The 14,055-nt window shown below is 39.1% G+C and overlaps 2 protein-coding genes across 2 annotated transcripts; one reads left to right on the top strand and one right to left on the bottom strand.

Annotated features, from left to right (window-relative positions):
- Positions 1-1,705: 1,705 nt before the first annotated feature.
- tac3a (tachykinin precursor 3a) lies at positions 1,706-3,509 on the top strand. Its single transcript, XM_063464894.1, has 7 exons — positions 1,706-1,893; positions 2,251-2,366; positions 2,447-2,546; positions 2,756-2,785; positions 2,865-2,918; positions 3,003-3,069; positions 3,296-3,509. The coding sequence occupies exons 2-7, from the start codon at positions 2,265-2,267 to the stop codon at positions 3,312-3,314; spliced, it is 372 nt and encodes a 123-aa protein (XP_063320964.1). The 5' UTR covers positions 1,706-1,893; positions 2,251-2,264; the 3' UTR covers positions 3,315-3,509.
- A 276-nt stretch (positions 3,510-3,785) lies between these two features.
- c1galt1la (core 1 synthase, glycoprotein-N-acetylgalactosamine 3-beta-galactosyltransferase 1, like a) lies at positions 3,786-11,881 on the bottom strand. The gene is made up of 4 exons (XM_063464893.1): positions 11,490-11,881; positions 10,334-10,588; positions 9,256-9,920; positions 3,786-4,653 (listed from the first exon to the last, which is right to left on the bottom strand). Exons 2-4 carry the CDS (start codon positions 10,542-10,544, stop codon positions 4,318-4,320), a joined length of 1,212 nt encoding a protein of 403 aa, XP_063320963.1. The 5' UTR covers positions 10,545-10,588; positions 11,490-11,881; the 3' UTR covers positions 3,786-4,317.
- Positions 11,882-14,055: the final 2,174 nt, after the last annotated feature.

Here is a 14,055-nt window from a genome sequence, read left to right as displayed (position 1 = left end):
CAAATTCATTCGCATAAAATGATCTCATCATGGTGTTGGTCTGTGTTTTTGTTTTTCTTTTATATACTGCTTCACCTATAGCCACCATGGTCTACCTGCTGTTACTGAGCCAGCTGTGAAGGTCCAGCTGACCTGTCAGGACTAGAGATTATCCAGCTGTCTGCAGCTCTGAGGGAAGCGTATACATAACGACAGTTCAACAGGTTTGGTACTGAGTAGGATGGCAGGATTGGATGACTTCCAAATGTTGTAAAGCAGAAAGATACAAGACATTATTGTTCGGCACTATGCAAGATATGTGCCTGTAATGTCATCTGTAGCAGGATGTCAATGTTGGCTAACATAATCGATACAATATATCTACTCACCTTATCATTAAATGAGAAGCTTTCCCTGCAATTGCATGCTGTGGAAAAACAGCCACTGGCACTCTTTCCCTGTGTTACTGGGTTGCTTTGATTACCAGGGGAGATAAGAAAGAAACACTCATCAATAATGCAAAAACGCAATTAATGACTTCCCCACTTCTGACTGATCTCCCATCCCGGACCCCTGCACTGCTGCAATCCCCACCCCAACCCATCCCCGCACAATTACAGACAGGAACAAGACAAATATGGAAATGGGAAGCCATTTCTTAACATGTGAAAGGCACAATTTGGATTCCAGCTTAATGCTTTGTTGTCAGTGTCACACCCTCTCACATTGGTCCTAAATCTCCAGACCACAGTAATTGATGTGCATTACTTCCCTTTGCCTGCACTACAGTTTGAATCTCAAACTTTGCTTTACTGAAAAATTATGCTTGTTTGCATTCTGAATGCGTAAACAAACACCAACACAAGTCTAATTGCTTGTGTAATTGCAAGAAAAATTATAGGTTTGGTACTTGCACTAAATTTGAGCCATTTTCAGAGGCTGGTGAAAACATGTTTAAACATGTTTAAACACGTTTCAGGATTTCTGTGAATACTGACAGTATATACTAAATTTCCAGGCTATGCTGAATTAATTTGAAAAAGTAGCACAGTGCAGTTTTTGAGCATTTTACCCATGCAGTTTTTCACTCACAAAAAATGTATAAAAAGTCCCTCAGTGGTTGTCAGGTGATGACATTTCATCTCACCACCTGTCGAACACCATTTAACAGAGAATTTAGCAAGCATGAAAACAATTTCAAATGATGTCTGAATAACATGTTACTCATTGTGTCAGGACTGGTATGAAGATGTGTCTATCCAAGCTCAGCTCACCGTGTATAGGCTCTAAAAATGGTTGTGCTGATAATATTTCTACCCAGTGATATTAAACATATTTAAGTCTTGCTTTCAAACCAGCAGAGATCAATTATATATGGTATATTTTATATTCTGTCTCCTAAAAAAATTCCATGTTGATGTAAAATTAAAAGCCATTAAAATGGTAAGATTAATTGACTTCTATATCCTTTCTTCCCCAAACCAACTGCAGATATAGCCTTATCTTTTTCCAAATATGTTCAGTGGTGTGCTTCAGTCCACGAAAACAAACATGTATCCTCGTCACGAATCCTAAACTTTTCTCTATTTTTTTTTCTTTTTAATAGGGTGTGTGCGTGTTTTGTGTGCAGTGAGGAGTTGCGGGGGGAGGGGGGGCAGACGCTCTCATCATCATCATCATGACCATCAATGAGTAGGCTCTGTAGCCTTCAGTGCAACGTGATAAAAGAGTACTCCACCTACGCTGCTGATTGGCGTTACGCAGGTATCCAGCTATTATTTATTACCCCAAAGCCTAGACGCTTCATTTATCCTGACTGGCTCTCACAGCGGGATCTAGCCGATTCCACTCTACTTTGCACTTGGGCGCACTCAGCTGACTTGCCAACCGCATTATCTGCTCGACAGAAAACAGGTAAAAGCTAAAAAAAAAAAATGTCTTATTGCTTAAAAATGATCTTTAAAATAACATTTAAACTGTTATCTTGTTTTAGAAAGAAGACAGTTTAAGGTTTACTTTAACTCTTTGGTAAAGGAACAGAAAGAAACACTGCGTAAAACTACTCTCTTCATATTTTTCTGTCTTTGATCAATATGAATCTGTTATTTACTGATTTTGAAAATTTCTCTTCAATCTAACTTTGCGAACAGTAAATTGTGCGTTTTTACGCACCGATTGCATCGTGCCTTGTGCGTAGTGGGTTTCTTAATGAAAATGCAATGAATTTTCCCATTACGAAAACACCTTATAAAACGAATTGTTTTTGCACAGGCGATACCGACAAGATGAGAAGAGGTTTGCTACTGGTGACTTTTTTCCTCGTCATGGAATTTCGCTACAGCCGGTGCAGATGCGACGAGCCCGGATCGCGCAGATCAACTTCAGATGTAGGTTCCCGGGCGGGTAATGCAGAGTCTGAGAACATCTTTTAGAATAATCTGATGTTTTTTTCTTCTCATTATTGCAGCAGACCATAGGATTAGAGAACTTTAAGCGGAACATCCTGAAGAGATATAATGACTTGGATTATGACAGCTTTGTGGGTCTGATGGGCAGAAGAAGTGCAGGTTAGTGATTTCGACGGGCGAACATGCCCAGTTTAAATATATATATATATATATATATATATATATATATATATATATATATATATATATATATATATATATATATGATGACAGTAATGCTGAAGCGATAAACTAAAGAATAAAATATTTGCTGCAATGTTTCTAAAAATCTCACCGGTCTTCTTTTTGTGTTTTATTTTCTTCATCAGAGGCTGACGCTGAACAACCATCCCAAAAAAGTAAGATTTTGTAATTTACTTATGGCGTAAAAACGACTGTTTAAAACTGTCATAAAACATTTTGCTTTTTATATATAAGGGGAGATGGATGACATTTTTATTGGACTTATGGGACGGAGAAACGCAGAGACTGGTGAGTGTATGACAAGTGTCTAATATCCATGTCCTTTTAGCTTTGTCGCCTTTCATATTCATGTTTTCTATGTATATGTTACAGATAACGGTCCCTGGAGGAGAGAGTATCCAGAGAGGAGAGGCATTTTTCTCAACAAGTGCAGGCTGAGGTGAGTGCTTCTTCCTTATTCTTCAATAGACATCACCAAATGTCAGCTGTTCAGAAAAAATAAGTTAATGATCATCCTGCATAATTAAGGATAAAACCGATTAAAACCGGTTTATGCACACCATCTGCATGCTTTTCATTTCTTAAAGTAAATCTCTACTTGTAGTTCTCACAGTGGATTTTTAGGGTACTTATGTCCATATATGTGTTTTGTTTTTTTCCTGCAGGTTACTTCAGGGACTGTAGACACTGAGAGTTACTTTCATTTGGCTACAATGACAGAATATCACCGAGAACATCAACAGCAAACCAAATGTCTGATGGAAACGAAAAAACACATGATTCCCACTGTACCCGGCTTATGAAAGTGACAATGTACCAAGCATAATGTACGGTTTTATTTGGAGACAAAGCTTAATTAGAAGTAATAAATTCTATTTCTTTATCATGTCATTCTTTTTCTTAAAGTTCAAAATAAATGTAACTTTTATACATAATTCATTCATTTAAATGTTGGTGCATTTTCCCTTGTTGTTTAAGTGATTCTTCAAGCTGTTGTCTCATGTTGAGACAATAATGTTCAATCACAGTGTTGGGTTAAATAAAATCAGGTGCTCAAACAGTTCAACAGGGGGTTTCAAATATACTCTGAAAGGTGAAAAGAAAACACTTTATTTTGCATTTCTGAAACAAACATCATTTCAAACATCCTGGCTCTGGTTTTAAAGCGTGTGTTAATTAGCTTGAGTTACAAACGAAATTTAAACAAAATTAATTTATTAACTTGAAGTATTTTATGCCAAATTACTTAATTACTCAAAATTAATAATAAATGTCATACATCTATTGCTTTTTCCTGCATAACTCCAAGCACATTGGCTGTGACAATATATTCAAACACTGATGATGTCAAATATAATTAAGGCTAAACCAGATGTTCATATTGGTTGAACACAGCTGAGGCATATGTAGCCTCCACTCAAACATCTCTTATCTTTAACAACTCACTCATGTTGTCATACTCAGTGGAATATAATGGAAGCTTTGTCAGAAGAAAAGACTTGTTAGTGCACAGTAAAAGGGTTCTCTGAAAAAGTCATACTTTTCACCACAGTTCTTCTTGACTAATCACAGAAGGAAAGCAGCCACAGGTGCTCCTGATGTAGTTTCTGATAGCGATCAGACACACTGCAGTTAAAACACATTCAGTACCATCTAAAACACAACACAGCTAATACAATACAACGTTTTATTCGACTGCAGTCCTGTTCACAGTGAGATGGGAGCTTAAATTCTCTGTCTCCTTTTCCTCTGTCACCGTATCCTCTTTGGTTTGGTTTCCACTGAGAGAAAAGGCAACAGTCGTGCGATTCTTTCCGTCCTTCACCCCCTGAACTGCTTTAAGTCCCGCTGTTACAGCCGTCTGCGAGTGTGGGCTGACATTCAAACCATGACGTAAAGAGGGCTGGTAGCGTGGAATATAACCATACGCTCTTAGGTGGTAGGTGTAGTATTCCATTACGTACATCAGCTCTGCTTCGATATAATGAAACGATACAGCCAGGTCTGAGCAGCACTGCGGACCCTAAGGAAGAATAACACGCAGGTTAAAAACATAAACCACACACAGAACAATAAAAAGCAACTTACTCAAAATATGTTAACACTGAAGTATTCATATTTTTACTATATAAGTAGCAGTCACCGTCCATAATCACATTGATAGTCATTGCTATTGTAAACCACTGAGTTTTGCTTTAATGCCCACACCTGAGAACATGATCAGTAATCGTCCTTGTACAAAGTGTACAACGCTCTCTGCTTTAGATCTCTGAACTGAAATGTAATTTTCAACAAAATATTGGATTTAATTAAGACAAACAACCGCAAATGGTCCAAAGAAAAGAGTGCTACACAGTAGGGCTGCCGCAAACGATTATTTTGATAGTCGACTAGTCACCGATTATTTTTGCGATTAGTCGACTAATCAGATCATGCATCCATTGGATGTAAAACGTACAGCTTATTGCACCAGCATGCATCTGCTCTTATATAACTATCATTAGCTTACAGCTTTAAGTGTTTAAGATATGTGCTAACTAAAAATAAAGACAAGATGATAGTTTATTAAATTTAAATGAAATTTGCAGATTGTTTCGGTGGAGTTTAATAAACTCAGCCGTCTGCTCCTTGCTATCTAAAATATAACAGGACACCGGAGTATATTCTCGAGCATCTCACTCTTCTGATAATCAGTTGACTGCTTGACGTTTATTCAGCTGTGTAAAAACTATAACTTTAATCTCAGCCAAACCGATTTACTCAGGAACAAATAAAATACTGAAAAAAGACAAACAATAACATTTTTAAGTTATCTAAGTGACTTACATCATGTTTAACCTGAGTAGTGAAAGACGGCGGTGGGTTTGAAAACGATTTGCCTGGAGTCCGGTGTTCTCACCGGCTCTAGTGAGCCTTGAACCCCGGCTAGCTATCGAGCAGGTCGGTAACAGACGTCTCCGAAAACGTCGGTGCGCTTTTGAAAATATGTGGTGTCTTGATAAACTGAGCAGGTATTTGAAGTTTAAACAACTACATTCGCGCCTGAAAATACGTTTATTTTGTGACCCAGAAAGAATAATAAGAGCAATATTAAAACTAACTAGCTGCCGCCATTGTTGGAAACTAAGCAGGGCCACGCTATGAATTCTGGGATAGGTTGAGCCACGAAGTATACACCCAACCCATCCTTCAAATCAGCTTTTTAGCTTTTTCACACCTTCACAGCTAGCTTTTTTTCTTTTAAGATAAGAAAAGTTAAAATTGGAGCACAGTTAGTAATAAATACACAATATAAATACAGACTATATAAAACAATACAAAAATATTACTTTACATTAGTTTGCTTCCTCCAAACTGTTATACTGGCTTCAAAGCCTGCATCTCAGCAAAATGACTCAGGAAGATATTTGCACTATTTCAAGCTGTCACTAACCATACAACAGTAGTGAGCACAGTATTCAAAAACAGGGCGGCATATATATGATTTAATAAAAAAAAAAAAAAGAACTACACTATTCAGATATTTATTTTATAAATATGAATAAAATGAATAAAATACTAGAACAAGGGAATATACTTTTCATAAACGGTCACATGTTGTCACAGTTTTTCCTTTTCATTGTCTGAGGAAAAAAAATAATTGTGGCTTAAAAATATTAAAAGTACATTCATGTTCTTATTACCCTTTAAAAAAAAAAAAAAAAAAAAAAAAAAAAAAAAGCAGGAATAAAGCAGCTCCATACTCAGGCAGACAGCAGTTGACAGCATCAGTAATGAACCTGCCTCATTTTAATTGCAAAGTACAATAGATTAGTTGCATCATCAGCAACAAATTGACCAATTTTCCCCTCTGTTGACAGGACATTGTCTGTGCTGCAATCATCTACTTTAAAATGAACACTTTCTTTTTTCAAATTCAATTATTGTTTGCAAGGGTCAGGCACACAACTTGAATGTGTTAGATACTCATTCATTTATTTTAGTCAGTACTCTTCTGATGATTCATTTAAATCAATGCCTATATTTCTAATTCAAAGTAAAATATACAAAACATCAGGCAACAGTTTTTAAATTTGATTCTAAATAAATAAATAAGAGATATAAATTGGTCAGAATTATTGATTATTCCTTCACATGTTCAGAGAACCTGTTCGGTGTGATTAAATCATTTACTTGGTTAACTGACTAATCCTGCTTGGGGTGATAACCCTAGATGAACTGTAGGTTTGGAAAGGCTTACGTTTCACTCATACATTTGGTCTGGAAATCAAAGCAAACTTTCCACTGAATAGCTGGATAATTTATTTACTTATTTATCAGTTTATTTGGTAAATGGCCTGTATTTATATAGCGCCTTACAGGACCCCAAAGCGCTTTACATATCCAGTCATCCACCCATTCACACACACATTCACACACTGGTGATGGCAAGCTACGTTGTAGCCACAGCCACCCTGGGGCGCACTGACAGAGGCGAGGCTGCCGGACACTGGCGCCACCGGTCCCTCTGACCACCACCAGTAGGCAACGGGTGAAGTGTCTTGTACAAGGACACAACGACCGAGACTGTCCAAGCCAGGGCTCGAACCAGCAACCTTCCGATTACAAGGCGAACTCTTAACTCTTGAGCCACGATCGCCCCGTTTATTTAAGTATCACCTATGAACAAGTGGTCACGTTTTGCAACACTCTTTGAGCCAAGTAGTTTTAACCACTTTACTCTTTAATTTATCATATTAGATTTGTGTCAAGCATAGCTTTTCTTTATTTAACCTTTTTAAGCATGGCGTCACCTGTAATTTGTAAAACTGTGCTTTCAAAGTAGTTTCCTCAACCCTTGATAACTTGGATTACTGTGAAGGTAGCATTAATGCTCAACAATATACATCCATTAGCCACTTCATTAGATTTACCTTGCTAGTGGCATTCAGATCTGCCTTAATACTGGCATATGTTCAACGAGGTGCTGGAAACATTCCTCAGATTTTTCTCAATATGAACCTGACAGCATCATGCATTTGCTGCAGATTCATGGGCTCCACATCCATGATTTGAATCTCCTGTTTCACCACAGTGTTCTGTTGATTTGACAGACAGTGTGCTATCCTGCTGGAAGCAGCCATCAGAAGATATATACACTGTGGTGATAAAGGGATGCAAATGGTCAAAAATAATAGTAACGTAGGCTCTGGCATTTAAACAATGCTCAGTTGGTGCTGTGCCAAGTGTGCCAAGAGAATATTCCTGCGATACAGGCAGGATGGGACCATACCTTCATGTTGTTATGGCAATTTCTGACCGGACCATCCGATTGTCTTAATGAGCCTGTGCGAGACTCAGTTTTCTGTTCTTAGCTGACAGTAGTGGCAACCAGTGTGGTTTTCTACTGCTCTAGTACATCTGCTTCAAGGCTCAAGATGTTGTGCGTCGAGAGATGTTCTTCTGCATATCTTGGTTATAACAAGTGCTATTTGAGTTACTATCTGGCTATTCTACGTTGACTTCCGCATCAACGAGGCATTTTCACCCAGTGAACTGCCTCCCACTAGATATTTTCTCCTTTCTATGTGAATTGTACAGATGTTTATGTAGGAAAATTCCAGTAGGGCAACAGTTTCTGAAATACTTAGGCCAGCCCATCTGAAACTGTCTTCCCCATTCTGATAGTCAGTTTGAAAGTCTCTAGGTCATCATGATCAGGTCTACATACCTACATTCACTGAGTTTCTGCCATGTGATTGGCTAACTGGCTGCTACAGTATGTGTGGCCAATGAGTCCACACATTTTGGAGCAAATTATGTTGCCATCCAAAGGAAGGCCTTTTTTTTGGTTTTTAAAGAAAAAGCCTTCCTGGTTTCAGTCAGAATATTGCCAAACCAAATTTTCCAATATTCTGATTGCATGTCTCCATATTTAAAATGTTAAACTGGCTAGCTTACAAGTCCAGATACGCCATCGATTGAAAAAGTTTGGCATGGTATGACACTAAAATTCAAAGAAGGGCTTGAACTGTTGAAAAGTTTTCTATATCAAACAAAATGGTAAAACCTATCACTTTCAAAGCCAAAGAAGCTGGCCTCCTTAGTTCTCAAACAGTTTTGTTAAATGAAAACATGATACCACACAGCAGTAAACATGTTCTCGATCCAACTTTTTTTGAAAGTTGTATGTGCCTGACATTAAATTCAAAATTTGATTATTTTTCTAAATTAGGACCTTTTTAGTGTTAGCACTCAATATACAGTCTTTGAACTACTTTCAGTTAAAGACTGTAAACAGTATTGCCTATGTGACAGTAAGTGTAACTTTCACTAAGAAAAAAGTGTGTACACTTTTTTAAATGAAAGACCTCTGTCACTTGAATGGAAGACATAAGCTAATGACATTAAAGGATTTCTAATTTGAGGTTCAGTCTGTCATCAGCATGACGTCCTAACCTAACTTGCCCCTTTCTAACAAGGTTAATCCACTCACTGTTTGTCTGCTTTATCTAAGCGCTATCTGTGAACTGGATTTTAGAAATGACCCTTGTATGAAAAGATTTCTTTGTTTTTTACCACCACAATGTGTAAGCCCATTTCACTATTACTCGCTCAAAAATAAAACTAATGTGAGGGGACTTGCCTCAACAATTGGGTAGTAGCAATAGCTCCAGTACCAGAAGCTCTTGGAGAACCTGCCAGTAAGATGGTGCTCTGGCACAAATGGGTGAAAGGTTTCTCGTTGCAAAGTGTCTCTGGAATCTCCTGCCAGAACACCCATCTTCTCCAAACACTGACCGAGAGCTAGGTCTTCCACAGGGGTCGTGTGTGTGCAAACCTTGGTTCGAAAGCCTTCCACAAATCTTTTGAGGGCTTCTTTACTGAGTACATAACCTGCTCCCCCACTCATGTAGCCTTGTTTGGTATAAGGTTTGAAGCGCTTGCCAAAATAGACTGGTTCTTCGGAGGAGTGGTTGGACAGAATCCAGCGCAGGTTGTCCACTACCACATAGGTGTCATCATCCGCTTTTAAGAACCAGTCTGCTTCATTCCCGTGGTGTTCGTAGACATAATGGAACGCTCGAATGGTCTTCCAGTAGAGCTGGTCACGGCCCTCCTTTGTCCCCAGGCCCACAGTGGGGAAGTCAGGGTCATCCACAGAGCTCATGAACACGACGGTGTTGCAGTGTCGACTCCAGGTAGCCCTGACATGTTGGGCCCTGCTCTGCAGGTTATACGGCCCCGTCATCACCCAACAGAGAACGCGTACTTTCTGATACAACATATCTGCCACCTGGCTGTCTTCATCTGGAGGGACACACGACAGTATAGAGCAGTGTTAACTGGTATGCAGTTGACCTGTTGCATTTGTCATTCTACAAGCCACACCACACTCTACTTAACACATTTGGATACATATGCAGTTAGTTCCCTTCCACATTCTTTCAGCTGTCATTATTTTGGCCATGCCAATTGGAAGTAGCATGAAAGCAATTCCATATGTGCATCACAGTCCAAAACAGAATAGGTATTATCATCATTATACAGTCTAAAGTAGACTTGGTGCTATTTCAAGTCCGTTGTGTCTGTAAACCAATCTCTAAACTTTAAGGCAAAGTTCAGTCATGAGTTTAGAATGTTTCCTGCACTGTAAATATGTGAAAGCTATTATTAAATTAGAAAAAAAAATGTATTCATAGAGCTGAATGAGTGTAACGCACCTGTACGGTGAGGAAGGTGCAGATTGTTAAGAGCAGCTCCCTCCTTCCTCCAGCTGGTCGGCCTCTCCCTTACAGCAGTGACTTTTTCCTGAGCTCCTGACAGAACAGGGTAACTTCTCTCAAACCACACCTGGTGAAGGAAGAAGTACGTACTGCAGGCCCCTAAAATGAAGCCCAGCGAAAAGCCCAATCTGGAGCTGAAGCCTTTCATGGCGATAATGTCTCCACAGCTGCGAGGTCCAAGTTATTGCATGTCTACATGAAACAGCACCACACTCAGTCAATTTGATGCACAGCCAAACCACAAAGGCCAACAAATATCAGTCATTAAACTTCTTTTGCGTTACATGCGTAAGGTGCTTGATAGCAGACTGACTGCATGTAGTTGTACAATTAATTTTGCTATCATTGTTTTCTATTTTAATTGCAATAATTTTAAAATTATAATACTTTGCCTCATGATTTTAGACTTTAAAAACTGTCATTAAAAAAACTATGTCAATGTTTATGACGTCATAGTGCGCTGACACTGCAGTAGACATGCGTTTAATGTATAATGCGCACAAATGATGACATAGTGATTAACTTCGCTGCTCGTGCCTAGAGAAGCCGTTTGATTTATTATGGTAACGTCACGTCAAGACCTCCTCCTTTTGTTTAGTTTAAAGACGGGATGATTAAAACTAATATCAGCAACACTTAAATTCAGTTTGTCGCTGGAGCAAAAAAGACTGTAGAGAAGTGCTTTTGACACGCACTTCATAACAAACTGTCAGCGGGCCGCTGGCAGTGTTTTTCATTGCGTCTGATGAGGTTAAAGACCCCAAATCCGAGACAGATGTTAACGATTAACGTGACGAGAAATGTTTATGGCAAAGCAGCTTCTCTCCTGTATGCTGCTCTTCTACTTTATCCAGACGATAAATAAAATGACATGACAATCTGGTTACAATAATCAGGGATTCGTCCGTTGAGACAACAAATGAATAAACACGACAGAAACTGGTTTGGCAGCAAAACGAGGCCAAAGGGAACCCAGATCGCTTTCCAAATGAAATAAATGAATACCAAAAGTTTCGTGTATGTCCACTGAGTAAATAAATGAGAAATAAATAAAAGCCTTTAAGAGACTCCCTCCCTCCTGTATGTTATTTACCTTTGCTGGGGCTCAGTCATTTGTGAGCACGGTGTGCTTGTCACCCCAAGCAGCAGCTAAAGTATTTCGTGAAAAACAGCACAAGGACGCTACACCTGTCGAGCACACGGCTACATGCAGGTCTCATTCATCCGAAATACTGTTTCTCAGTGAAGTCCTCCCTGCACTGTGTCGCCAAATAAGATGATTACCAGCAAAGAAAAGCTTCTGTGTAGAATTACATTCTTCTACCTCGCGGTGGGTAAGCTCTGAAAATGAACGCTGCCATTGGTCGCCTGTCGGTGACGTATGAGGAAGCGCTCGTCCGCGTCCTGAGAAATAATAAAGACTTTTTATCGCTAGATTGTTTCAGATGATCAAGATTTGCTTGTCACAAGTGACACTGGTTTTTCGGAGACGCCAGTGAGACAGCTACAGGGTAATGGTAAATGATGGCGACGACTTGTTGTCTGCAAATAATCGCCACTAGGTGTCACCCTTACAACGGCTCCAAAAGGCTTCAAGCCAGCTCCAGCAATCATAAGCACTTTACGTTAATGCAAGCCACCTCACCAGAGCTACTGACTGTCACTACCCGATCCGTACCGGACTGACTCCACTTTCAAACAGAACTCGGAAATTAAAGTGCATTCCGAGTCACCTGTTGCCCTGGATCCCCATTTCGTCTCTTGCAGTTAAAGGCAACCTGGCTATAACTACCCTCTCAGCTCCCCAGTTAGTAAAGACGTTTTGATGCTACCTTACAACAGCTCTAACCAATAAAACCGTGGCTATGATCCTGTTTTGATCTCTGTTCTACAGCTGGGTTCTTAGCTTGCTCCAGATAAGCAAATGTAATATATACAACAAGTGTGACTGAATGTAAAGCTTAAAAAATTTAATGTATTTAAAAATTTACAACATATACCAAAAGTGCTAACAAAGCACTTTTGAAGGGGACTAAATTTCTAGAGTTTTGATGTTCTTGAACCTCTAAACTCACACAGTTCAATTCATTTGTAAGTCATTTTCACCTCTTGTAAACAGTCATTTGGTATTGTCGTGGAAATCCAAAGTCAAACTGTGAGAGTAATAGGTGTTTTCTCTTTCATTTAGTAACTTCTGCAAAGACTGTAATGCAAATGTCTCACTTCTGAGGAGGAAGTGATTTTTTTGTCTTGTGCAAAAAGAATGTCTACAGTGTGAAAAGAGTAAGAGCAAATTTCATGTAACTGTGATTAAGCTACACTTTTTATATGTACAATCTCTGTTTGTACTTTGTCTATTTAGAGTATACTGTGCACTAAGAAAGAACTTTAACAGCTGCACAGAGTAAGATTGGTTAATGTGCATCAGCTTATATTTTTATACTGCAATATACAAAAAAATAGAAAATAAAAACAAGAACATTTGATCAGAACAGATTATGCAAACCTTTTATGGAGTAAATTCTGATTCCATAAGATTCTGTGTTAGAGTTTATTGTGTTTATTATACTTAGATTCGTTTTGGTAGGGGATATAAATGATGCTGAGTAAGGGCTGGGATGGAGATATGAAAGAAAGGTCTCCTGTTACTGAAAACAATTTTTTTCAGAACTGAAACACATATGTATGGCACATTGGAGAAAAACAAACTTTTGTGAGATGCCACAAAAGTTGTTTTAGTCAGTACTGTGAACGATGATCTTGACCAGGACACATACCCGTAGGAGCGATTCATACATTTTTATTTTAAGCTTGGCCTAAACTATAAAGCAATTAAATTGGTGCTTGGCAGTAGATATGTTGTTTTATATCAGGGGTGGGCAACTCCAGGCCTCGAGGGCCGGTGTCCTGCAGGTTTTAGATATCACCCTGGGTCAATACACCTGAATCAGATGATTAGTTCATTACCAGGCCTCTGGAGAATTACAAGACACGTTGAGGAGGTAATTTAGCCATTTGAATCAGCTGTGTTGGATCAAGGACACATCTAAAACCTGCAGGACACCGGCCCTCGAGGCCTGGAGTTGCCCACCCCTGTTTTATATAAATGAGAGACATCTGAAGAGAATTCTTAGTGCAAGGGAAAACACTTGTCGCAAGTCGTACTCTGACCTGTCAGTCTTGGTTGAATTCATTAACAACGAACTCTGGACAGCTCCAGAATACTGCAGAATGTACATGAAAAAACAGGAACCATAGGTAAAGCATGAGAAAAGAGGATGTGAGCTTGGTGTTGAAGAAGCTGGATCCCCAAACGGTGGCTTTGAGGCAAGCAAAACATTTCAGGCGAAGGAACTGAATCCAGCTGGCACCTAGATTCATATGATACAGTGAAGCCATGTGACATCTGTATCAATGAAAGTGTTTCCCCAAGAAAAATAATCTAGAATAATGCCTACACAGCAAATAGTAATCCAAAAGTTATTGTGGGGTGTGGTATAGAAGCGGTGCAGCTTCTATGCCATACCTAGGCTGTCCTAGGGGTATTGTGAGGGGTGGTCTTGGAACTGAAAATGGGCGTGTTAGAGGTTTTCAACATTTCCTTGTAACTATGGGCCCAAACAACACCATTGACACACCAGTCAAAGAGTCAAATATTG

This window comes from Pelmatolapia mariae, linkage group LG20, assembly GCF_036321145.2.
Source record: "Pelmatolapia mariae isolate MD_Pm_ZW linkage group LG20, Pm_UMD_F_2, whole genome shotgun sequence".
NCBI lineage: Eukaryota > Metazoa > Chordata > Actinopteri > Cichliformes > Cichlidae > Pelmatolapia > Pelmatolapia mariae.
The sequence above is the reverse complement of the archived record's forward strand: the minus strand, read 5'-3'. Positions and strand labels throughout refer to the sequence as shown.

Bases quoted from the DNA above. Each gene is read 5' to 3' on its own strand.
- tac3a (XM_063464894.1), top strand. From the start codon at position 2,265: ATGAGAAGAGGTTTGCTACTGGTGACTTTTTTCCTCGTCATGGAATTT. The intron at 2,367-2,446 runs GTAGGTTCCCGG...TCATTATTGCAG, and splicing joins CGCGCAGATCAACTTCAGAT to CAGACCATAGGATTAGAGAA. The intron at 2,547-2,755 runs GTTAGTGATTTC...TTTCTTCATCAG, and splicing joins GATGGGCAGAAGAAGTGCAG to AGGCTGACGCTGAACAACCA.
- c1galt1la (XM_063464893.1), bottom strand. From the start codon at position 10,544: ATGAAAGGCTTCAGCTCCAGATTGGGCTTTTCGCTGGGCTTCATTTTA. The intron at 9,921-10,333 runs GTGCGTTACACT...GTGTCCCTCCAG, and splicing joins GCACCTTCCTCACCGTACAG to ATGAAGACAGCCAGGTGGCA. The intron at 4,654-9,255 runs GCAAGTCCCCTC...ATTCTTCCTTAG, and splicing joins GCTACTACCCAATTGTTGAG to GGTCCGCAGTGCTGCTCAGA.